The 24,430-nt window shown below is 37.3% G+C and overlaps 1 protein-coding gene across 5 annotated transcripts in view; it reads left to right on the top strand.

Annotated features, from left to right (window-relative positions):
- KIF13A (kinesin family member 13A) overlaps window positions 1-24,430 on the top strand; it is a 109,259-nt gene that overhangs the window by 39,345 nt on the left and 45,484 nt on the right. For all 5 annotated transcript variants that reach the window (XM_042836240.1, XM_042836212.1, XM_042836222.1 and 2 more), the window contains exons 3-9: window positions 698-710; window positions 8,875-8,935; window positions 16,443-16,535; window positions 17,109-17,289; window positions 18,243-18,330; window positions 19,810-19,944; window positions 20,769-20,881. In XM_042836240.1, coding sequence (XP_042692174.1) covers window positions 698-710; window positions 8,875-8,935; window positions 16,443-16,535; window positions 17,109-17,289; window positions 18,243-18,330; window positions 19,810-19,944; window positions 20,769-20,881 — 684 coding nt within the window. The remainder of the gene's footprint in view (window positions 1-697; window positions 711-8,874; window positions 8,936-16,442; window positions 16,536-17,108; window positions 17,290-18,242; window positions 18,331-19,809; window positions 19,945-20,768; window positions 20,882-24,430) is intronic.

Here is a 24,430-nt window from a genome sequence, read left to right as displayed (position 1 = left end):
CTGTGTTACCACATGGCTGCCAGGGTAAACACAGAACATTGAAGGGCAAGTCAAAGTACTCGACATTGGTATCCTCAGTTTGAAATGTTACCTCTGCTCCTTTTATGACAGCACCAGTTGGAGCTGTGCCTGAAGGATAATGGTGTTTTTGCTTTGGTTTGCCATGTTCTGTGTAGGCTTTCAGTGGCCAGGGAAAATACAGATTTATTTTCCTATACATTTCCATAAACTTGCTCCTGCCTTGTTCTTGATGTGTAGCACTGCTAAAGTCAGAGGGGCTTTGCCCCAGTGCTGTTGTCTATCAGTTTGTTGGCTGTTTTAGCTTATCACAAAATGGAAGTGATTTGACTTCCATGACAAAGAATGTTTGTTTTCACTTTCAAACTCAGTGCTGTTAGATTTTATAGCTGTGAGGAATGTTACATTTTTCTTTCTCTCTTTTAAATCTGTGATTATATTAATGATGAAGGAACTACTGATGCTTGTTAAAAATCTATGCTATATCCTGTAAGTATCTTCTGATTTCTTCTGATTTGATTAGCCTTAAAAACATTGTGGGTTACAGAAAAATGTTCAGATTATAATAATGAAGTGCACTGACTGCTTTTATTTCTTTTCTTTTTCTGCTGCCCTCCACTTATGTGAATGGTCAATTCATACTTCACCTCACTGTTGCTGACTTTTCCCCATCTTCTAGAAAACCACCAAAGGTAAGCATTCTCTCCATGTTGGTCCTCCTTTAAAAGTCTTGAATACTACAGAAGTGTCTGGCATGTTCCTATACTATGGGAAGAAAAGCACATTTAAAGAAACCTCTATTCCTCATTTTTCAAAGTTAACTTCATAATTGCAAAGATTACATCTTAATCCAATTGATGTGAAGATTATGTGAAGCTGTGACTTCTTAAAGCGATGACTAGGACAAGCCATTATTTTAATGCATTGCTAAATACCTTTGAAATAATAAGTATAATGTGTAAAACATTTCTTTGCGTATAATACTTCTTTATAATGAGTATTGTTTTAAAAGGTGGTGAAACACATCCAGAAAAAACCAAACTCTTGTTTGTAATTGAACACTGGAATGTACTGTAGGGGAACCTGCTTTATCAGGCAAGTTGAACTCAATGATCTCCAGAGGTCCTTTCCAACTTCTATGATTCTATGATTTTGCATCTTCAAGACTCAGTAATTTGTACATAGTGGCCAAAGAGCACCAGAACTTGCTTAGAAAATGCTGTGTGTAATGCAGGGGAAAAGAAGCAGGATGAGTGCTATGTGTCTATGGGGATACTTTTTGCTTCTGTTGCATGCTATTTTTCGTAGCAGAGAGCTGTAGTTAACTGTCAATGAGCTTGTTTTACATTATTCTCTTTGATTTCTAAATCTCAAATAGTTCACGTGCAAGTCTCAGGTGTCTTGTACAGGTGTAGCAGAGTATTATGTTAGCCTTCTGGGAAGTAGTAGTGGGACGCCTAGCATAGCTGTCTGAATCACACAGATATTTTTGTGTGTGTATATAAATATATATATATAAATGTGTATGAACACCATTCTGATTATTTTTTTAAAGTGTAAGAAGAAAATATCTCAGTAAGTGGTCTGTATTATTCCCATTAGGTAGGGAAGAATGGAACAAGATCTATTCTAGCTTGAATTGAAAAAGTCATATAAACCAAACATAATTTAAGATCACAGCAGGTTTTAAAAAAAAAAAAAAAAGACAATTGTTTTATAGTAAATAACACTGGTATTTCCATTTGCAATGCTATGCTGGGCTGACATTCTTTCCCTGAATGATTGAATGTCTTAAAGATGGAGCTGGTTTTCAGTTTCTCCTTTTTTTTTTTTTTTTCCAAAGCAATAAAATTCTTCTGTCAACTCCAGTTAATACACCTAGCACTAAAGAGCTTTATGATTTGAGATTGACTTCAAAAAGAAAACTAACAAACAAAACAACAAAAAACAAACATGCAAGCCCCCATTTCTTTTTTATAATTTTAACAACAAAAAAATGCATGAGCATTCCTTTTCTTTAGTGCCCCATTCATATGCCCTGGTAGGTAAATAAAGTTGTTATTGGTGTTATGTAATAGCTTAATTACAGCCTTGAGTTTCTTCCACAAAGGCATACCAGCTGCATAGTTGTGTATATAGGCCACATAATTGCTGGGTATAGTTAGATGGCCATTGATATCCTTGAGCTATAATACCAAAACTTCAGATGATGAAATGTTGATCAGTTTGAGACAGAAGATGCTTCTTACTGTCAGTAGAAATGCATATTGTGAGTATTTCAAGACATGATATGAGATGAGGATGCTTCTTGAACGATGTAGCTTTTTGGGTATCCTTTGCAGTCAGTCTTCAAAATTTGTTAATGAAACTATGGAAGTGTTGAAAGTTTCTTTTGTATTTCATGAACTAATTCCATTAACCATGGGTTACTGTGGTTCCCAACCAACTCAATAGCTCTGAAGCTATGGTAGGAAGACTTATGTAAGGGTATGAGAGTTTTCACTGCCAGAGTTTTTTTTCTGCAAACATCATGTTTCATTATGTTACTGATCTTGGACTCTTAGTGTAATGTTTTGACAATTAAAGACAGTTGTTCTGATCTGAGATCTCTGCCTTCAGATTTTTTGTTGTACTTCTTTAGGTGGTAGGACTTGTTTTTCACTCAGTGGGTGCTCAGCAAACCCTGCTCAACTTCTTATCAGGTCCTTTAATGATTTCCATTTATATCACTTCCTGGTGTAGACTTTGTTTGCAAATTCATAATGTACACTTAGCTACTTGAACAGTTGTTATAAAGATGTAGCAGCAACAGTCTGATGAACGAAAATCTCCATTCTTTACTGTGCACTTTTCTTTTTAGCAGCCTACTAGACAGCCCTGTAGTTCACCCTGCCTGTCAGGCTGACTGCTTCATTGAGGTTCATGTGAGCAGTATCTTCACCAGTAAAGCATAACTTTTTTTTCTGTATAAACAGAACATGATTGATTAGCCATCTATTGGTCACATGGAAATGACTATGAAGTGTTACCTGTGCATTTTCAATATTGTATAGATGCGTAGATGGTGTTTATCAAGACTGAACAGATTCCTTAACAGTGCACTGCTAAATGCTGAAAGCCCCATGCTCTAGTCTGTATGGAAGATTAGGTTTTAAAAGAACTAATAAGGTGAAATTAGACTCCTTTCTAAACTAATCATATTGTATAGCTTAATCAGGTAAGCATTTAATATTGGATATGGTACTCATTACCTGTAAGTAGTTCACTTAAGTGTACTTGCATGCATGAGCCCTCAAAATCATTAATTGTTGAAGGCATAGATTAGGGGCTTTGATAAAAACAAGTTCTGCAGAATATTGTTTTGGCTATTTAAAATGTTAATACCCCTTGGCTGTCTTTTCTAATTCTTTGAGAATCAGAAATACCTCTGTACTGATGTGCCCAGAACTGAACAGGGTACTCGAGGTGAGCCTCACCAGTGCTGAGTACAGGAGCAGGATGACTTCCCTAGTCCTGCTCACCACACCATTCCTGATGCAAGACAGGGTGCCATTGGCCTTCTTGGCCACCTGAGCACACTGCTTGTTTCTTTTATCTGGCTGTCTATTTTAGTGGCTGCAGTAAAGCCAAGAATTTTACAGAAAGTAGAGTAATTTCAAGGCTTGTTCCTTATTTCCCTCTGAAATTTGAAAACCAAGAGTAATTTTGAGTCCAGCCATAGGAAGTGTCAAACATCTTGCATCTGATTGCATCTGAATGCCAACCGGTGTGTTAAGATGAAGTAGTGTGAAACTGTCTGTCAAAGTTTTCCCATTTTGCTTACTTTTTTAAAGAATACTTTACAATTTGTGGTACAGTGGAGGTGAAATTGGCATCACTGTAATAGTAAAGCAGAAATACGAGTCCATAGGGTCACAGAGACGTTCTTGAAATACTTAAAGCAACTGAAGATTCAGGAAGTCTTTGTGGAGATGCATTTGGTGGTTTTAAATGTTGAATTTCAAACAACAAACAGTTGGATTTCTTTTTTCCTTGCAGTGTTAAAAGAGCCAAATGGAATAGATTTTCCAAAATATGCTTAAAACTAATTTGTAAAAGATGCTTTTGTAGTTTAAAAAATTCTGTCACAGATTCCTCTTTGTTCAAATGTGTTTGAATAATAGTTTTGAAATAAGTTGGTGAAAGTATTGGATTTTGCTTTCGTGTGTTCTCCAAAAAATGAAGAAGGCATTTTCAGTGTGCAGTGTTGAGTACTGGCTGTGAGTTCATTTTGATCTCATTGACAATGCTTTTCATACATCCTTCAGAGAAATGGATGACGGAGAATAAAATCAATGAGAAAAAGCTTATTATTCTGCATGCTCATGTCAAAAGAGAAACTAGTAGTCAGCATATATTGAAGCGTCCCCAGGTAAGCTTGTGTGTGCTTACCTTAGTTCTTAGGACTGCACCTTCTGCACTGGAGGCCAGGAAAATAGAAGCTGTAGAATCATCTTTGTACTTAATAAAAATATAAAAAGGTCCCACTGTTCAGATTGTGTCCTACAGACATTTCGCATACAGTGCCTTAGTTATGTGGGTGCTGCAGAGCCTTGCTGACTGAGACCTTACTCTTAAATGCTTTATTTCTTACTCTCTTCGTGCTTGCGTTTAGAATCTGTTTCCAAAGGTTTAAGTTGTCCTGTAAGCAGCTTTGGTTGGGGATGCTCGCAGTTTCTGTTTTGTTATCACTAACCTAAGTAATTTTAAATTTTTCTGCATGCTTGTTTCAATGGAGAAAAGAGTTTTCCTGCAGTTGCTGTATGTGTTATGCAGGTACTGAATGCTCCTGCAGTTCCCACTTTTTTACCTGACATATTTTTAATTTTATTTTTTGAAGTAATCATTACTTAAGGATTTAATAGTTTTCCAGAAAGCAGTCTATATGAGGCCTAAGACTTTGTCGTGGCTTTTTACATGTAATAGAGAACTTAAGATCTTAAATTTACCATTGTTTCACTTTTGGGCAGAATTTTTCTCTTCCTTACTGCACCATCATTTTGGACCAATTTTTTACCTTTTTATAATAAATCGGATAACTGCTTTTCTATGAGGAATAGCTGCAAGCACAGGTTTTGTCTCTTTACATGGTCAGTGTTTATATTATTATGTCCTGGTTTCATCTGAAACAGAGTTAATTGTGCACTTTGTGGTGTATTGGTGGTGAGCACTGGTTGGTAGGTGGGAAGTAATTGCATTGTGGCTATATTTATTTAGATATATTTATTGTTACCATTGCGTTTTTGCTTGCTTTTTCCTCTTCTGTGTTAGCAAATAATGTTTCATCTCAACCCACCAGTTCTGTTTTGTTGCCAGTGCCTCATCCCACTCGAGTGGGGTGGATTGAGTGAATGGCTGTGAGGTACTGAGCTGCTGCCAGGTTAAACCACAATTATGAGTCACTGAATAATCCATCATGATTTTGCTACCTTAACTAAGGGGGGAAGGCGTAGGACAATAGATTAAATTGGCTTGCAGTGCTTCTGTATTGACCTCTTATGTCATTACACATTAGCCTGTGTAGCTGGGTAACCTCTCTGAACTGGACTGTGTGATCCACTGCTGATAATATTTTGTTTCAAGGGAGCAGAATAGGCATCTGTTAGGCTGGATTCTTCCAATTGGGTTTCCGTTTGTAATTTAACAGCTTGCAGTTTGATCACAGAGAGATTAGGTTGTTTTTCCTTTTTACCCAGTCCTATAAGGAGAATGTTCACAGAAGTGGAATGAGAAAAGGGAAACACAAATTCTTGGGCTATAAAAGTTATTAAAAAGGTTAGGCTTTTTCTATTGGTGACTGAGAGTTCTTCAGATTTGGAGCTGAATCAAGATAAATAAAGGCACAGAAATATTTAAGATGCACCCTGAACACCTGAAAGTAAAGGGAAGTAAATGCTGCATTTTACTCACAGTTCAGTGACAGAGCTACATCTTTCACTCTGTAACAGCAGGAAATGTCCTGGTTCTTGAAGTTGTCTCTTTCTGTTTGTATTGGAGTAAGTGACTCAGACCTCCCTGTTAGATTATTGTTATGGAGTTGTTTGGGTTTTTTCTCCTCTTCAGAAGGAAATTCCAGAACTCATTTCACTTTTGTGGGCTAAGCATTGTCTCACTGTCAAGTCTTCTCTTACACCGTTGTTATATTCTGCATATAATTGGAAGAAATGGAAAGAGACCAGGTTGCTGTGTTAAGCCAAAATTTTACCTTGCTATTTTATCCCAGAATGTTTGCAGCAACAGACATTTTATGAAGAGTTTGGTTATAATCTAATCTACAGATATATTGTGTGGAAGCTTTATGACTGCAGACAATCCAAGAGAGTTCTGCATATCTGAAAACCAAAAAGGAAACTATCCATCACCTTCCTCATTTCAGGGTTTATCTCAGGATGTCTTGTTTTTCTGCTAATAAATCGAGCCCCTGGCTCTTGCTCTGTATTGACCTGCATTGTATGTCTCACTAAGAAGATTGTCTCTTGGAAGCCCCAGCACAGAAAATTTGGTCCCAAGCAAAGTTTTAATAAAGAAATGATTCCTTTCTGCCTCCCTTGGGATTTTGAAAGAACAAAATATAAAATAGAATTTCAGTCTTTAGTTTAATCTACAGTCAGTTTACTATGGTAAAATGTGGAACACACACCATATATTTCAATGTGTTTGAGGCAATATAAAATTGTCAAATATTAATTAATATTAAGTGTCTGTACTGTAGTGTTCTCAGATGTACAGGAAAGGCAACTTGGATCAAAATTATGGTTTCTAAGTGCTTTTACAGGACACTGTTGCAGGTTTGCAAGTGGCTTAAGCACAATATTGAATATCCTTCTGTTTCTACCCAGCTGCAGCCCTCAGCTGATAAGAAAGTAGGTCTTCATTAGACTGGTCATCCTGGTAGCTTGTCTCTTTAATAATTACATTGTATACCTGTCGTTTTGTGGCTTTCTCTACTGAGCTGCAGGACTATGTCCTCTTAGGTTAGGCAGGTCTTCTGGTGCTACTTAGTCCTTAAGGCTCCTTCCTTGAGCATTAGAAGTGCATGGTAAAACTTTGGTGCATCTTGTATTGATGTCTGCTACATAGTCAGCTCAGCAAGTTCTGCATATTGAGTGCTTTCAGTGATGCTTTGTTACTGCTGGCAGAAACATTGGTCAGCCTTAGTTTCTGGACAGGAGTGAAGCTGGCTGTTGGTCACTGGCTGCACCATCAAGTATGTGATAAAGGAGATGTCATACAGTCATGAAATCCTGCTTTTATGAAAACCTCCTTGCCACAAATTGATGGAATTTTTCTAGAGTTTTTTCTCTTGTTCTGAATTTGAGGCGGTTATGCAGAATAAAACTTTACATTCTGTGACTTGAGCATGTTCAGTTCAATTCATTGTGTATTCAGATGTATTTCTCATAATGTTAATTACAAAAGCTGTAATTGAAGAGATTTGAGGGTGTTTTTTTGTTTTATGCACAAGAGAAGCACTTAATGTAATTATTTGCAGTCTTGCTCTTTGAAGCAGGCTAGAGCTGAAGCTAGTAATACAATTCTGAAGAGGAAATGCATCCTCTAGTTCTGAATACTGTTACTGCTCTTTTATTTCTTTCCTTTCTTATGGTACCCAGTGAAATGTCCAGAAGATGAGCTAAAACTTTCATGGCTTGTGAATGCAAACTTATCTGTTTTAAGAGATGGAGTGCACAAAGTGCCATAGTTTCCTGTGCTTGTTGATGTTTTGACAGTAGAGCTTTGTGTATCATCCTACTGGCAGCAAAGATTGGATTGTCACCTGAAATTCTTGGAACAATTCTTGGAGTTAATTTCTAGACTGGGATAAACTGGCAACTTCCAGTTGCTTTTAAAATAGGAAATGGGAGTGTATGTGTTTTGGGTCTGTCTGAATGGAGTTAGCTTTCTCCATAGCAGCCCACATGGTGCTGTTGTCTGAACCTGTGACTTAGTGGTGGTAACACTCCAGTCATGCAGACATAGCATGCTGTTTACTGGTCACAGGCTTGCTGCTATATTGCTACTATTCTTCAATGAGATCCTTTTTCTTCACATCTTGTTCTTCAATAATGTTTTTCCCCAATCCCAGCCTCCATCCTTGAATCTGAAAGCCTAACTTTCATTGTATTTTGTACTTTTCTTCTTCTTCATGCTTTGTGTCCTCTGCATTCAGGTGAAGTAATGATGTCTTTACCATGGCCTGGATGTGTTTTCCTGTTTTAATATTTGCTCGGGTTTGTTGTGGTGGTGGTGGAGGGTTTTTTGTCCCCTTAGTTACAAAGTTTGACTTTATTCTGGAAGACAATGATGGAGTTCTTTTTTTTTTTTTCTTTGAGAAATACTCTGACTACCTGTAAGACCTACACAGAGCTGGCATTTGCAGTTTCAGTTTCAACAATGAAAATTTGAATCAGAATGAATGTAATTTACATTTACACAGGGACTTTACTACACCTGTCTATTCCTCTTCCCTCTTTTCCGAAGCTTTGTGAGGAGTGGAAACTTCTTTTTAACTGACTCGAGTGTCCAATTTTTAAAACAGTTTAATATGTTGGTTCAACTATAATGCATCTTTTTTTTTTTTTTTTTTTTTAAGCAGTGTTTTGTAGCCTGGGTATTACAGACAGAAGAAGTATTGCAGCTCTGCAGTGCTTAAGATTTCCATAAAGTATTCCCATTGCTGAAGCCTTTTACAATTCTGATTTAGGACCAGTATAAAGAGTAGAACCTGTCTGCAGTTAAGCAGTTGTGGATTGATATAACTTTAAGAGATGCTCTGTAGCTTGAGTTCCTCATTTGCCTTTTATGTGCTTTTTACAGGTGTTTGCCTTCGATCACTGCTTCTGGTCCATGGATGAATCAAACACTACAAAATATGCAGGTAAGCTATTTTATGTGCATTCAGCAGTGTAAATAATTTGAAAACGCATGAAAGCTTAGACTATTGTGGATATATTTTTTTAATGTTCTGTACTGAAATGCTCAAGGGACTTCACAAAAGCAGACTTCTTTTTTTTAACAGGGGTTTAGAGTTCTAGGTTCCTGCTTAAGAAAGAACATGAGCTTTAAGATGCCCAGTATATTGGGACAGGAAAGCTTTTTTTTCTTTACATGCAAGCTGTAGTGCTATCCCTCCCCCAAAAGAGAGCCTCTTCTGAAGATTCTTTTTGTCACCTAGGATTCAGAAATCAATTCTTGCTGGAGCTAGTGATGAAAGTGTGTTTTCTGTTCTTCTCATTCCTGAGCCTGTTTTCCTTAAATGGTGTGATTATTTTGCATCTTTCCAGTCATTCATATTTCAGTTGTTCAGGTTCCTGACGTTCTTGAGTGATCAGCTTTGTGATGGCTTCCTCCATAAGCTGGGCATTCTAAATTAGATTATCATCCCAGGGCTTAACTTTCTCATAACTGGATTAGTGCATTAACATTAATATTTTTAAAGAAAATTTACCTTGATTGTTACGGCTCTGTATGCCAGGATTTCAAGGCTGTGGTCTATGGAAAAGAGGGGGGGGAAAAAAAAAACAGCTTTCGGTTAAGGTACTCACATTAAGAAATGATATGGTCTGAAGGAAATCTTGAAGTTTGAATGTTTGTTAGAATGCATTTCTGACTTGAACCAAATCCTGAATCACAGGAAATGCATTGATTTGCTGTATTCCTTGCTTGTGTGAGCAATGTAGATTTCCTCAGGAAAATAATTTTGTTTTGACTTTCAGTGTCTGTGTTTGCACTGAACAGACACAGTGCACTGGACTCACAGTTCAAACTGGTCGATCCCTTGGAGCACACAACAGCTCCTTTTGTGTCTGCACAGCTAGACTTCCTCTTAAAGGAACTGGGTTATGATGCAAAGCCAGATGTTGCCTTGATGTGCCTCAAGTGTGCAGTTGAGAGCTGCTCATATCGGGTGCATCACGAGGCTAACCCACTTTTAGAGAAGACAGAGACCAGAGGAACACCTTTAACCAGTTAAACCTGTTCCTGTCTTAGTTTAATCTATCTCCAGGTGAATTGATTGAGATTCCAGGCTAACTTATTCTTAATTTGAATGAAAACTAGATTTCTATGTCCTCTTTGAGAAGTTGTGATAAAATTCTTTCTGACTGAGAACTGAAGCTGCACTGTGTAAATGATAGATTAACCCTTTCTCAGTCTGGACTCCAGAATGCTGCTACATCTTTTGTACTTTCTCACCATCTGCAAAGTTGTAAGATGTGTTTTTGCTCTTGCAGATAATTTGTCTGATAAAGGAAACAATTTTCCTCTTTTGTTTAATCTCAGAAATATAGTAAGACCATGAGCTTTAGACTGCATGTGAAAAGATCTAAAACAATTATTTTTCTGTATTTGTGTGATCTTGTGTCTTCCAGCCCTCACATTCTAGAACATAACGAATTTGGTAGAATATTAAACATAAATATATACATATATACATACATATATACATACATATACATATATACACACATATATATATACACACACACATATATATATATATATATAAATCTGTTTCAGTTACTGATTTGCTGACTTTGCTCACTTATTCTTGCACGAACGGATACTGTCCTATTCTACATTAGTGCTTCTTGTTCTAGAGCCAGCAAACCAAATGCTGAAGTGGTAAGATGTAGGCTTTTATATAATTGGAGTATGAAGCTGCCTTAAGACTCTTTCAGAGTTTGGCCTAAAGAAATGCAATTACTGGTTTTGACTGGGATTTTCAGTGATCCCTCTGGCTGTTCCTGTGGAACCAAATGGCATTGTTCTAGGCAGTTCACAAATACACATGCTGCCTATGTCCAGATATTATACTAGAGTCTGTTGCAGAGCTAACAAGCTCAGGGCTCCACACAAGCCACCTGGCAACCTGACTTTTAGAGCTGTAGAAACTGTAGTTTCATGATTGAATATTGGACCACAGCAGAGAATTGCTGATATTAAAGAATTATTTTTGCAAGCCTGGACAGCAGTAAGAGTCTACTGAAGTCTGCAATGAGGTAGATTTTTGAAAGGAAGGAAAGAAATCCTTCGTCTTGGGAAAGATTTGAGACATGGTGTGAATAAGTTCAGTAGCACCTAGGCAGGTCCATTCTAAGAACCCCACTCTTCACTTCGTATCTTCTTGTCTGTGGACATTCCTTAAACTCCTAAGCTGCATCACATTTGACCTGAAATCTCGGATCTGTTTCTGCTACGTTGTGCTGTGAAGCCAAACACCTGACTTTAGGCTAAGCTTGAATTTTGGGTGAAGAAGATATGCTGATTCCTGCTCTGCCAGCACCTGTTTTAAAGGGAAACAAACCACCCAACTGTCTTGAACAATTGTAGTCTCCCACCCTCATGAGTGGTCTTATGTTGTGGATTTTGGGCGGACAGAAGTGTCTGTCCATTTGTATTTCTGGCTTACCCAGTGCAAAAATATATTTGAAACCCAACCCTTTCCAACTGTTCCATTGATTTCTTTTTTTTTTTTTAAAGGAGTCTTGGCATGTAGGGCTTGATTTTAGGTGGTGCAATTGATGGCTGACCAGTACATTTCTGGAAAACTTAGTTTCTCAATATGACTTTAATTTAAGCAGTTAAACTACAGACATTGTGATGCTTAATTGTAAGCACTCCAGACCTTTTAGTATAACAGGGCTTTCAACACAAAGACCTCAGGGCTTTGTCAATACTGTCATGTTGAGCTACAGAAGTTAGACTACACCAGCTGTACCTGTTTTTTATTAAGATGACCAATACACCCCCCCCCCCCCCAAATTTAAAGAATTTATTCTAAAACTATTATCCAACACAGCTTTTAATAATTCTAATTACTGAGATCAAGTTTTATTTTAACTGCTAGATCTTGGAAGTAACTGCAATTATGTATTAAAATGTTCAGAGATAGAGGTTAAGCCATAGAAAGACATGACCAGCTTGAATTTTCAGTGTTGTTCATTAGAAGTTATTTGGTTTGGGTTATTTTCTTTGTATAAGAGAGCAGCAGTGAGATGTTCTATCTCTGCAGTCAGAATCTTGCTGAGCAAATCCATGCTAACATGTGGAGAGGCTCAAAACTGTTATCTGTATTTCATATTGACAAGTTGCTGATTACTGGGAATACTGGACATCTGAAAACCAAGCACCAGAACTAATCTTTATTTTGGTACCTCTTGACTTGTAAGTTTGTCAGTAAATGAGAGGACTTTGTGGAAGGTCCTCTCATATTAATGGTGTTTACTTTAAAAGCAATTTAATTGGAAAGAGTAGTCTCTCTTTTGCTCACCCTCCCTTTTCTTTCTTCTCTTCCCATCTGGTTGCTAGTCACGAGTCTAGTGATCTGGGAATATACAAACTTAATTTGTAAAAGTCATTGGCTTCATTCTGCAGATTGCACAAACATGTCCTGGGGTTTTTCAGCAATGTGTAGTTTTCCCTAGGAATGGGTTTGATCTGAAGGAATAGGGTTTAACATAGAGATACAAGAGAGAAAGTACTTAGATATCTCATTCTGAAAATGGTGTATTGTTGTAGTCATACATTTCAGAGTATTGATTTTTCTTTCTGTTTTCAGGATCTTTTTATCTTGCATGTTTTCCTAATTTAATCTTTCTAATAGTTTGTGTTCACTCCAAAGTTCTAGCTAAGAGATCTTCATATGCAGGTAATGTCAAGGCTTTCTTTTAAAATTATTAGTAATTTAATAGCCATTAGTAATATGTACACTGACATACTTTGCTGTTTTTACTTTGTTTTATAACTTTGCCTCTGAAATACCAGTCATTTCAGTAGGTGGAGAGCACATGAAAGAATTTCTTAGCTTCTGTGGTACATCCTTAAATGCCTATGGTGTGTGATAATAGCACACAGCCAGCACTGGAAAGTTCCAAGAACTAAGTGTATTAAAATGTAGTTCTGAGAAGTTCCTGTAGCTTTCAGATAAGTCTCGGATACTATCTGATACTGTTGAAATCTTCCCAAGCTTTAGTATGGCTAGTGCTAAGGAAGGAATGCTGGTAGTCTCCCTTTATGTGTCTGTGGGACACTGTCAGTGGGTGGCAGCACTGCGTCTGATGAGAAGGTTCTTGGGTTGGCCTCCTGAGGGAAGTGGCATCCTAGAGACTGAGAATTTCTCCTCTGATTTTTCTTGGATGTTCTTCTACTTTGACATCAGGCTTGTTAGTTGCACTTGCCAGAAGCTACAGATAATTTCTTGGAGCTGTGAAGGCAGTTAGAGCTGTCTGATGAAAGGAAAGAAGGTTTCCATGTTGTCTTGATGTTGTTTTTCTGGTACATCTTCAGGACAGAGTTGGCATCCACTGATGTCTATCAGGTTTTGATTAGCAATGCATCCCTAGAAGGATGATGTTACTGGGGGTTCTGCCAAATGTGTTGTGAGCATTTACAGCATAGTGCAATGTTGTCTGAAACTTCTTTCTTGCAATGTGCTTCCACCTTAGCTGTTTTGCTCCTTACAGTAGAGGAAGCATTTGGTCTTCAAATGAGATTATTTAGGCAGTAGTATGCATGCAGAGCTCACCAAACTGCGCTCTCCTTCCCCCTATGGGAGGAGGAGACAGGAGAATCTGCCCTGTGAAGGCTGGCAGCTCAGTACTCACCCCAGAAAGCCTTGGGTGTGCTTTCCTCTGCCTGGTGGCATGTGTATGTCAAGCATCTCTTATTTGCCCACGTTTTTTCCTCAAAAGATGGGAGAGGGAACAAGGGCTTACGATGTCAGGCCTCAGTTGCCACCTTAAGAAGCTATATGGTCTTATGCAGCTGGAAAATTGGGCCTAAAAGATTTGACAAGTAGGTTTAAGGGAAATTTTTCTGGAAACTAAATAGTGGTGGAATGAAAAGAGGTTTTTCTATGCTGCAAAATTGAATCAGAATTGAGTTAAAACCCCTTCTCTCTTCCCTAAGCACTTGGCATCTGTGGAAGAAAAGTCCTGTAAATAAGCAGAAATCTTAACTGCAGAACATGTAAGATTGTTTAGCAAAACCACAACAAAACTGCATTTTGTTTTGTTCTCTTACTTTAGGTGCACTTAGACATAATTCTGTATAACATAAATTGTAATCAATTTGCAGAACCTACTAATAAAATGCATGGAGGAAGAATTTATGTTGCATGATGAAATTATCTCCTGGATCATATAATCTTATGGGTGACATGCTCCTGCCCTTAGGAGCACCACCACTGCATGAGAAAAATAATAAAATACCTGTAATTGAAATTTAAATTCTTCTGTTCTTTTCTATGTTCTTTTCATTTAGAGACATTTTTTTTATTTTGGTAGCTCAACTGTTTCCTCTAAACATCATTCTTGAATGGCCTATTTGTCAATGCCTGGCTTGTTAAGCCCATAAAAACTTACCTGGAAAAAAAAAAAATATCCCATCTTGTCTGTGCAATTTGAACCGCCTTCTTCCTCTGGGCAATAAGAAATTCTGTAGGCCATCTCATCATTATCATGACTATGGTTAGTTTTGTAGTATTTTGGTATCTGTTTTTTTTCTTAGGAAGCACGGATGTTGTAATTTATTGCTAGTCAGAAGGGGACAATAAAGAATTTTTCCTCTTCTGACAAATGATTTTGTTCTTCACTCACAATAATTTTTTTTCTCTTAATGATTTTACTCAGCTTCAATCTTTACTTGATTTTTACGCTCTTCATCAGCAACGTAGTAAGTGGCTCCTTGCATCTTTGACTTGACGACCTCAAAATATGCCTTCAAGAGTTGGAAAGCAAATTTTTGTGTTGTACACTCTTATTAAACACTTGCACTGATTGGTTTCCTTCATGCATTCTTCAGTAGTTCGTTAGCATTCTCTACAGCTGTTTCCAGGAACATTGGTTTTGAACAGCACTCTCTCAACATATGATCATGCAATCATCTCATGATACACATGTTGAATGAGAAGTGAATTAATGTCCAGGGAAGAAAATGGAATTATTATGTAGTACAGCAGGCTTTTCTCTGTTTTTAACTCCTGTATTCAGTGTTTTGGAAGTCAGTCTGAACTGTGTTAATCCAAGAAGCAGTACTAATAATCTTTTGGTATCTCAGAAATACAATTGAAAAATACCTGACATCACTGCCTTAGTTTTTCCTTTATAGCAAAAGAGAAACTAGGCTAAAGTTAAATAGAAGTAATAGAGATTTTTAGTCTTACTTGCATACAGGAGAGCCATTCTACAAACAGGCATTCCATGGGTTGTACTACAGGTGTTCAGTGATCTACCATTTACTCAAGTATCACAGAAAGTTAATATTCTCAGGCAACATATATGCAGCTAGGTGTTTTCTGAAGTTCTATTTTGAGAGCTAAAGAAGTCCTATTGCACACATTGTACAATTGCTTCCAACTGGAAAAATGACAACTGCTAAAATTAAATGAGCTGAGATAGGTGACTTCGCCACTGTTCAGAATGTCATCAGGCAGTGTGTGTAAGTTTAAAATCAAGCACCAGAAGACATGTAAATGCTTTCCTTATCGCAGCTCTTCTTTTCGATGTGTATGCAGGTGGTTCAGAACTCAACAGACAACCTACCTATGACCATGTTTGTGGTGTACAAATTCTGAGCGTTGCTTTTTAAAACAAAGCAGAAAAATGTGTACAGTACTACCACAAACAAAAGAAATGCCCTTTCTGTTTTATCTCCTGCAGCTAAAAGATTGGAGCACATCTGAAATCAGCTTGGCTTAGAAAGATGACTTTTTACAATATGGAATGCTGTAGCTGATGTTTCAACTATAGAGATATAGATATATATATTTGTGCTCTCGAACTTTAAGAGACTGTTGACTCCTGTATATCCACAGACAGTTCTGTTTAAGTCTCTCACACTCATAATATACATTTCCTGCTTCAATGTCTTTGGGATGCTTCTGTCTTACTTCCAGCATTGCCTTAACATGGAGTAGATAAGAATGGGTTATACTGAAATCTGAAGCTATCTCCCAGGAGAACATTTCTCTTATTTCTACCGTTATGTTTGTTATATGCCTAATATTCTAGTTCACTAATGTGTTCATTGCAATTCTGTTGCAGAAGTCTTGGGTAAAGTTTATTATTATGAATTAGTTTGTTATGCATTAGAATGCATACAGACTGCAAAGTCTGCAATACGGAATTTAGATCATCTTTATTCTCTAAGCATTCACTTTACATGATTCATTTGAATCCACTCTTCTTTCACAGGAAAGCGAGCGCTATGTTTAAACACGCAGAGGTAGCTGTTGCACTGAGTTTCATGCATTGAGTTTCATTCACTCAGTTATACACGAAATCATTTGTTCCATTGTGCATCCATTAGTAAAAATAATCTCCAAAAATTTTTCTTGTTATTAAAGTTCACTGTTCACTTAAAAGAAACTTACAATTATTTTGTAGGTCAGGAAGTGGTGTTCAAGTGCCTTGGAGAAGGAATTCTTGAGAAGGCCTTTCAGGGATATAATGCTTGTATTTTTGCCTATGGACAGACAGGTAAGTGCTGCTTGTGCTGAAAGGAGAGGATGCTGCTTGTGCATGTGTGTGAAGTAGGAAGAGCACAACATAAATACTAAGCTTGATAATATTCAAGATCATAAATAGAAATACAAAGTTTAATGTTAAACTTCATATGATTTGTATTTGCATCACTTCTTTGGAGGTTGGTTTCTCATTTAAACACACAGTAACTTCAGCACAGCCATTGGCAGTATAAAGTTCTTAACACAGGTCTGTAAATATGCTCCTCACTGCTACCTCTTGAGGCTGCTTTGAAAGTGTGAAAGGAGAGGTTAGCAACCAAGGCTCATTCAGGCTTTTGTGTGTGTGTGTGTGTGTGTGTGTATGTGAGTGTTAAAAGGGAGGCCAAGTAATGGCTCTACTAAAAGAGACTGTTTAGATTTCTCTTTTTGTTTCTGTTTGTTGTAATGCAAAGAGTGAGCCTTCTGTCTAGAATAACACCCTGTTGCTCTGATACATGCATCTGGAGAAATTAAAACATGTTTCATGAACAAATGAGTAACTCAGAAACCACATTCTAAAGCATTTTCTTCTCCTTTCTTCCCTTAGGTTCAGGAAAATCCTTTTCAATGATGGGTAATGCAGAGCAGCTGGGTCTGATCCCACGGCTCTGTTGTGCTTTATTTCAGAGAATCTCTGTGGAAGAAAATGAATCTCATACTTTTAAAGTTGAAGTGTCCTATATGGAAATCTACAATGAGAAAGTCAGAGATCTACTTGACCCAAAAGGGTGAGTAGCTTTAGCCTTCCTCTCCACCTTAATTGCTTTTATTTGAAACTGTTAAGTAGAAATAAATTCTGGAAGTCCTTGAGATTTTTCATAATGTATGTTTATATATCTTTTTTTACAAAGGATCAGGTACCAAACATGAGAGAGAATATCAGTGTAAAGTTTGTGTATGAAATACTACCTGGTGTGGATCAATCTAAATATACAATATAATAGTATAGTGTTGCAAAGTGAAGTACTGCAATACCAGAAATCAAAAGCTATGTAGAAGAAAAAGCTGGGGTATATTTGTCATATGACCCAGACTTTGCTCAAGTATAAATTTTCATCAGTTACAAACAGTGTGAACTTTATTTACAATTTGATTTTCCTGGTTTAGAATTTGGACTTCTTGAATGGGAAGGAATAACACCTCCAGATATACTCTTAGCACTCTACTTCCTTGTGTTTTGTTGACTCAGAAATACTGAGTAGGTTCTCTAGCATGGAGATGTCTAGACAAGAGATCAGACAAGATGTCTGATATGTGTGTCTTCTTGATTCTTGAGCATTACTGCACTAGATGAAGAAACATGCAACTTAATTAAAAGGCGTATTTTACACTTCATTAACATATTTTAGTAAAACTTGGAAAATGCATGGAGAAATGAATCTTCAGCAAATGAGAGAGGTTTTTTGTTTCCTTCTGTCACTATTCTTTCTTCCAGATGAAGTATTTTAGCTTTTGCTACGGCCACAAATACTGTGGTAGAATGATGCTCTGAAAGTAATTTGTGTGTTCTGATTGAAACCTGTCAGATTGATATTTTTATTCCCATTATTGCTTGAAAAACAAAAAAGCTACATGCTGTGAAATGATAAAAATCTTGTGTATTGTAGATGTTAATCTCTGTCTTTTAGTTGAAATGAAGTTCACAGTAGTGGTTTGTGCATAAAGGCTATTTATTCCGTAGGAGTCGGCAGTCTCTTAAGGTTCGAGAGCACAAAGTGTTGGGACCATATGTAGATGGCTTGTCTCAGCTGGCTGTTACGAACTTTGAGGTAAATCTGAACCTATGAAAGATGTGGAAACAGCATCTGTGTACCTAAGTGATAGGAAATCATATTGTAGGTAAACTAATGCCCACCCAGAAGTTTTGTTTTCCTAGGTGTTTGCAGCCTCTGACAATCGCAGGTACCTCCTCCAGTGCTTCCAGGGATATTTATGTCATGTAAAAGCTTTCATTTCACTTTCATGTTGGTTAAAAATATAGCAGTAATATCACTTCATTTTGCAGGTTCTCATTTATGTAATAAATACCCAGCACGTCACATTTTCTTGCCATGTTTTCTTGAAATCTGAGGCTTCCACACTAAGAAAATTAGGTCTTTCAGTGTGCATTCTGTTGCTTTTGTTGTTGTTGAATACACTTACTTTATAGAAGTATATTGCATGAGAATGCACAGCATAGTTTATTATAGCTGCTAATTTAAGTAATGACAGCATCTGAGCCCAGCTGAGTTACTAAAATGCATTCAAATATAACAGTATTGTAGAATCCGATGAACTTCACTGGATGCAGAGGAGTTGCAGTGATGCAGTTCTGTGAATTGCATAGCCCTTTTTACAAGGAAGCTGTTTTAGGAAATCTATTTGGGTTTTCTTTTGTTACGCTTTTTTCTTTGTTTCGGGTTGGTTTATTAAAAAATCAATTTTTTACAGTGTTGTGTGAAAAACATTTCTCATCTAATGGGAATACTTATTTCTCTGAAGCACCTGTCATATCTAATGTAAAAACCAATTTTGCAGCTTTTATGGTAAATTGCATACTTTGACGTTATTTGCTTGAATTTTAGAAAATTTTGCTCATACCTAATTTTTTTCTGATGACTTATGAAAGTGTCTTGGATACTCAGCAAACAGATATATGAGAATCATCTTTATTTTTACTTGAATAGAAGGATACAGGCTTCAAGTGGGGCAACACTTTGAGCCAATTCAGAGAGTATGGCTTTAATGCAGTTCAGGAAAAAAAAAGCATTGTGTTTACTTCTGTAAGTAGATCTGTTTGCCTGATTACTGGCATTGCACAATATGATTTGTAATGTGGGTTTTGCCAACGTATTTCAGCAACAGATAAGGAGTATGTGTACTGAATATTGTTGCTGGGCTTTTGGTGCACTGCTTAAAGCAAAGTTACGATTTAACATTATTCTGCAAAATTAGATCTCTTCTCTACCAATGCATTCTTGAAGGCCCTCAAAGTGAGGTTGTTTGGGACCTTGAGCAGCCTGACCTAATGGGTAGCAACGCAGCCACAGCAAGTGGGTTCAAATTGGATGGTCCTGAGGATCCTTTCCAACCGAAACTATTCTGTGATTTTCTGATATCAAAATGTAAAAAGAATTTTCTCTTTAATTCTACATTCTCTTCTTCTCTCTCCTCAGAAATACTCACTCTTCCATTTAGTCAGGAATTTTGTTCAGCAAGCACAAAACTTGCTTCCATCCTGACACCACTTTTTATTCTTTATGCTCTAGGATATTGAGTCATTGATGTCAGAGGGAAACAAATCACGAACAGTTGCTGCAACCAACATGAATGAAGAAAGCAGCCGCTCTCATGCTGTATTCAACATCATAGTGACTCAGACACTGTATGACCTGCAGTCTGGTGTATGTGTTTCTGTTGTTTTAATTTATGACGTTGTGGAAAATTCTTCTTCTTTATTCTGTTCAACTGCTGAACGATCTGTTTGTTTTGAATAACAGTCAGTTAAAACAAGCAGCTTGTGCTTTTTGCATGCATTTGTAGATGCATCAGTAATATCACTTAACATGACCTAAAACTCTGACGAGGCAAATGGCTTACCATTTTAAAACTGAAGCTGCCTCAGTTCTCAAGACCATTCAACTTGCTGAAGTGCTCTTGTATTTCAGAGTTGCTATGCTAAGTGATATTGTAGTATCTCTATTGATTTGTTCCATCTTCTCAGTTAAGACTTCAGCATAACTCACCGTATTTTTTTTTTGTTTGGTACACATGCACAATTTTCTTAGCTATGCTGCTACTTTTAATGCTTTGGAGTAATCTAAGTAATGTTGGCAAGAACCTAAGGTTGAGAGAACACCAGAAGCATGCCAGAGAAAACAAAAAAAAAATTAGATGACTTTAAGATTATATTGCCTCTGTTAAATCTGTCTTAGGTGTTAACAGTTGCTGACATTAATATATTTTAATGGCCTGCTGTGGCAGGGAAGTTTTTGATGTTAACACATGGCTGCTTTGCCTTCATGAGTGGTTCTGCCCTTTAGTATAAAGTGTATGACTGGCTCTTAACAGACTGTAAAGACTGTCAGAATTTGTTCTCTCTTATCTTGATTTTATGCTTCAACTTGCATTATTGTTATAGAAAGCAGTCTTTAATGGTGCTGGTGTAAGGTACGTTAGCATTTTATGCTCATGAATCTTGTTTTTCTCCCTTATTTGATCTGCACAGAATTCTGGAGAGAAGGTCAGCAAGGTCAGCCTGGTGGATTTAGCTGGTAGTGAGAGAGTGTCCAAAACAGGAGCTGCAGGAGAACGTCTGAAGGAAGGCAGCAACATAAACAAGTAAGGCATTGGCATAGGTTTTAAAGTATAGTGTTTTAAGAACAACCATTGCTTCCTCAGTCTCCTGTTTTGGTGTGCTTGTTACAAGTTGGTTCAAATGCTGCATCTAGTCAGACACATCCCTTTCAGTTGCTCTGTACTGAATACCATCTGTTTGGGTTTTTTTTTTAACATTAGTACAGAGACTTTGATTCATAGTTGACTCAGATGATAGCTGTATGAATATTATCTGGAAAAAGTGACGGTAGCACTCTTTAATTATGGATGTACCTTTTGTGATTCATTTATCCACCCTGTCCCCAGGCTCATGTGTTTGTCTCATCGTATGCTCAAGGAATGCAAAGTTGCAGAGTTGAATGGCTTTGTTCCAACAGGTATTAAACTGTGTAAGAGTATAATTCACAGTTCAAGAAAACCAGATCAGAATGAAACTATGTAAGTTTAACGTTGCCTTGGGCATCTGTACTCAAGCAATGACAAGTTTCCAGGCACTTTTTTTAAACTGTAATTACTGTGTTGTTGCCCAAAAGCAAGACTTTAGCACAATATTACCATTGTCTTACACATACTAATTTTCCTGGGAAAAAAAAAATCAGACTCTTAATATTAAAAGCTACAAATTCTGTACTTAACTTTAAAATGTTGCAAAAGGTTATGTTATTCTGAAGTTAACAGTGAGAGCAAAAAAAACATGTTTGAACTGCATTCATGCTTAAACTGATTTTAAGTTACCTGCTTTAATAGTTTGAACACGCTTGCTCTTCACAGCATAATCTGTAATGTATTACGAGTTTTAATGCTTCAGATTGGTAGGTGCACTGGCATAGTACTCATGAAAGAAAATTACATGGCTCTGTTTCTCTAATGGCAGGTACTGAACCTTTACCCTGCAGGTTACTAGTTAAATTTGGTTTGATTTAGCTAGAAACTGTATTTACCTTTTGCATAAATAGGGGTGAAATTAAATGTTTCTTTTTAATTCTTGGGGAAAAATTCAAATGCCGACTCCCGCAACAGCTATTAAGAGATTGAAAGTGTTGCTGGAGATACAGAAAGATTTAATTTTCTTTTCTAGCAAAATGTTTGCTTAGTGTAAACAGGGAAGGTTGTTTTTGCCATTTCTTTTTAATGATACAGGACTTCAGATACAAGCACCAGATTTCTCTGTAAAAGATATTTCAAAGAGAAAAGCTGTCCGCTCTGTCTTCTTGCATCAGTTCCTATATTACAAACCTCAGTTATCTCAGACCATTTTCTAAGCATTCTCTGTTTGAGATCTCATTTGGAACTGATAGGCAAACAATTCTTAGTTTTGTGCTTTAATGTCTATTGGACTTAGTTGCTGAGTTTAATGAATTCTGTCTTCACTGGAAGCTTCAGAATTGGTATGCACGTTTTTATCAGAGTAGTTTGTTGCAGAACATTGTACGCAGTCTTCTTTTCCATAATGTGTACAACATACCATGCTTATTAGGGACAGGCAGTAATCTTTCTGTAGTAATATAGACTACTTAAACCACGTACCTTGCTATGCCACCTTCCTTTTTTTTTTTTAAACTTTTATTCTTTCATAAAATAGCAGTAATTTGCATTGGTAGCATCAACTGTTTATTCAGATAAAAACAGACCTACCGTAACTACCTGGCAGTTAAATTTCTTGCTTGTTCTTTGTTTTGATGCCTTGAAGAACAGGCAAATAACGTAACTGTTTCTGTATTTACAAGACAGGAAGATTGTACTTTTGCTGTGCTTCCAAAACTTCATAGTTTGATAGTCTGCAGATTTCTCTGCTGTTTCTTCATGAAACCAGCTTAGGGCCAATGTCACTGCTGCCTCAGTCTCACAGCTTCCTGTACTGTAAACTCTTCCACATATTGGGTCAGCATGACCCAGTACAGAGTGGATGTGCTGAACTGCTCTGTTGCTTACTGAAACAGCTGAGAGTTGTGTGATCTTGTTAATGGTTTTGTAAAGCTGTAATAAGGAACTTCCACTTTTTCTCAGCACTGGTGTGAAGTTGCCTTGGGTCATGGCGGTGTTTCTGGGCATCTGCTGTCTTTATTTTCCTGGTTCTTGTGAGACTTTCCAAACTCGTAAGAAAGCTGTGTGTGCTTGTTAATGCCTAGGTGCTCTGGTTCCTATATTGAGTGTAGAAATGCAGATGTTTAATGATCTATTGTGTAGTAGAAGAATTTCTAGAGTACAGCAGCAGGAGGAAATGGAGTAAGCAAGCTGTCAGTTAGTGGCTAGGAAGAATGTTCTATGAACAGCCTATAATTTTAACTGTGATTAGAAATATTGTAGCTATTGTCATTTTAAGTTGAGAATGCAAAAATAAGTTTTTTAAAGTGTAAAGATGGGGTGGGAGGGAATGTTTTTGGGAGAAGACTGGCTTCAAGCTCTTTTAAGAGGAGGGTGTTCATATTCACAGGTTTTATTATTAGAAAGAAGGGCTTCGTCTGCTTAAAAAAAAATTGGAAGGAAAGTGTACAGAAGTAGCTTAAATGGATGTCATTCAGGGACAGAGTTCTTCCCTGCAGAAAAGAACCACCTGCCCTTGGATGCTGCTGACTCAGATCCTTGCTGGGAGCGTGCAAGCTTCCAGATGCACGGTAGCAAAGACAGCCTGTTCACACTTGATGAAGAGGGTCAAGGAGAACAGAAAGCATGCAGAAACAGCACTTTCCCATGGTCTTGCACCATGTAAGCTTGCTCTGTTTCTTCTGAACTGCCTCAGTCTGTTGTGCACTGTTGGCTCGGGCCTTTTGGTTGATTCATTATGTAGGTGGTTTGAGATAGGATCAAAGTAATGACAGATCTCTGATGCATCATCCAGCATAAAGCAAAGCAGCTACTGAGTCCTGTAATTATATTGCACTGCCATTTCTTTTAGTACTTCCCTTAGAATCTTTTAACAGCTTTGTATTATGAAATCTTAAGTAGAATACTTAAAGTACACCAGTTTGGTTGTTAATACAGACGTTAATAGTCTTAATAAAAAAAATGGTATTTCATTATATTTCTGGAGCAGAAATATTACTTCCTTTAATCTGGTGTTAATAAACAAAGTTATAACTTGCTAATTACTACAACACAGTGCCTATAACTAAGACTTAAAATTGCAGCCCTGTTGTGAAATAATTATCAATGGTGGGCCTGAATCCCTGTTTTTCCTATCCCCATTTCGATTTCTTTAAGGTAAGAAAAATATTCTTCCCCCTCCCTCACTTTTTGGCTTTGATTTTCACATTTTTTCTCATTTAAAATCAGTAAGAGGAATTGGAGGAACGTAAATTGAAGTGTGTGGGTTTTGTTGTTTTCTTTTAACTTCATAATCCTCGAAGGTGGACTCCACTGGGAGTGTGCTGCTAGTGCTTTTTCACTTATGCTGTAGGAGTCTGCTAGGGAGCAGCATGTAGCATCCTGCTGTTTGTTCTCGCATGTTTAGCATGCTGTCTTCCCAGTCTGTGCAGGTGAAAGACTGAAAGACTGGAGACAAGAACCAATTCTCCCTCCCCCATCCTCTTCCCACAGCCTTTTGGGAGTTGT

The sequence above is a fragment of the Centrocercus urophasianus genome, unplaced genomic scaffold (assembly GCF_019232065.1).
Source record: "Centrocercus urophasianus isolate 14NV4802_14NV808 unplaced genomic scaffold, USGS_Curo_1.0 seq_11, whole genome shotgun sequence".
Taxonomy (NCBI): Eukaryota; Metazoa; Chordata; class Aves; order Galliformes; family Phasianidae; genus Centrocercus; species Centrocercus urophasianus.
Note: the sequence above shows the minus strand (reverse complement) of the source record. Positions and strands in the feature narration are given on the sequence as shown.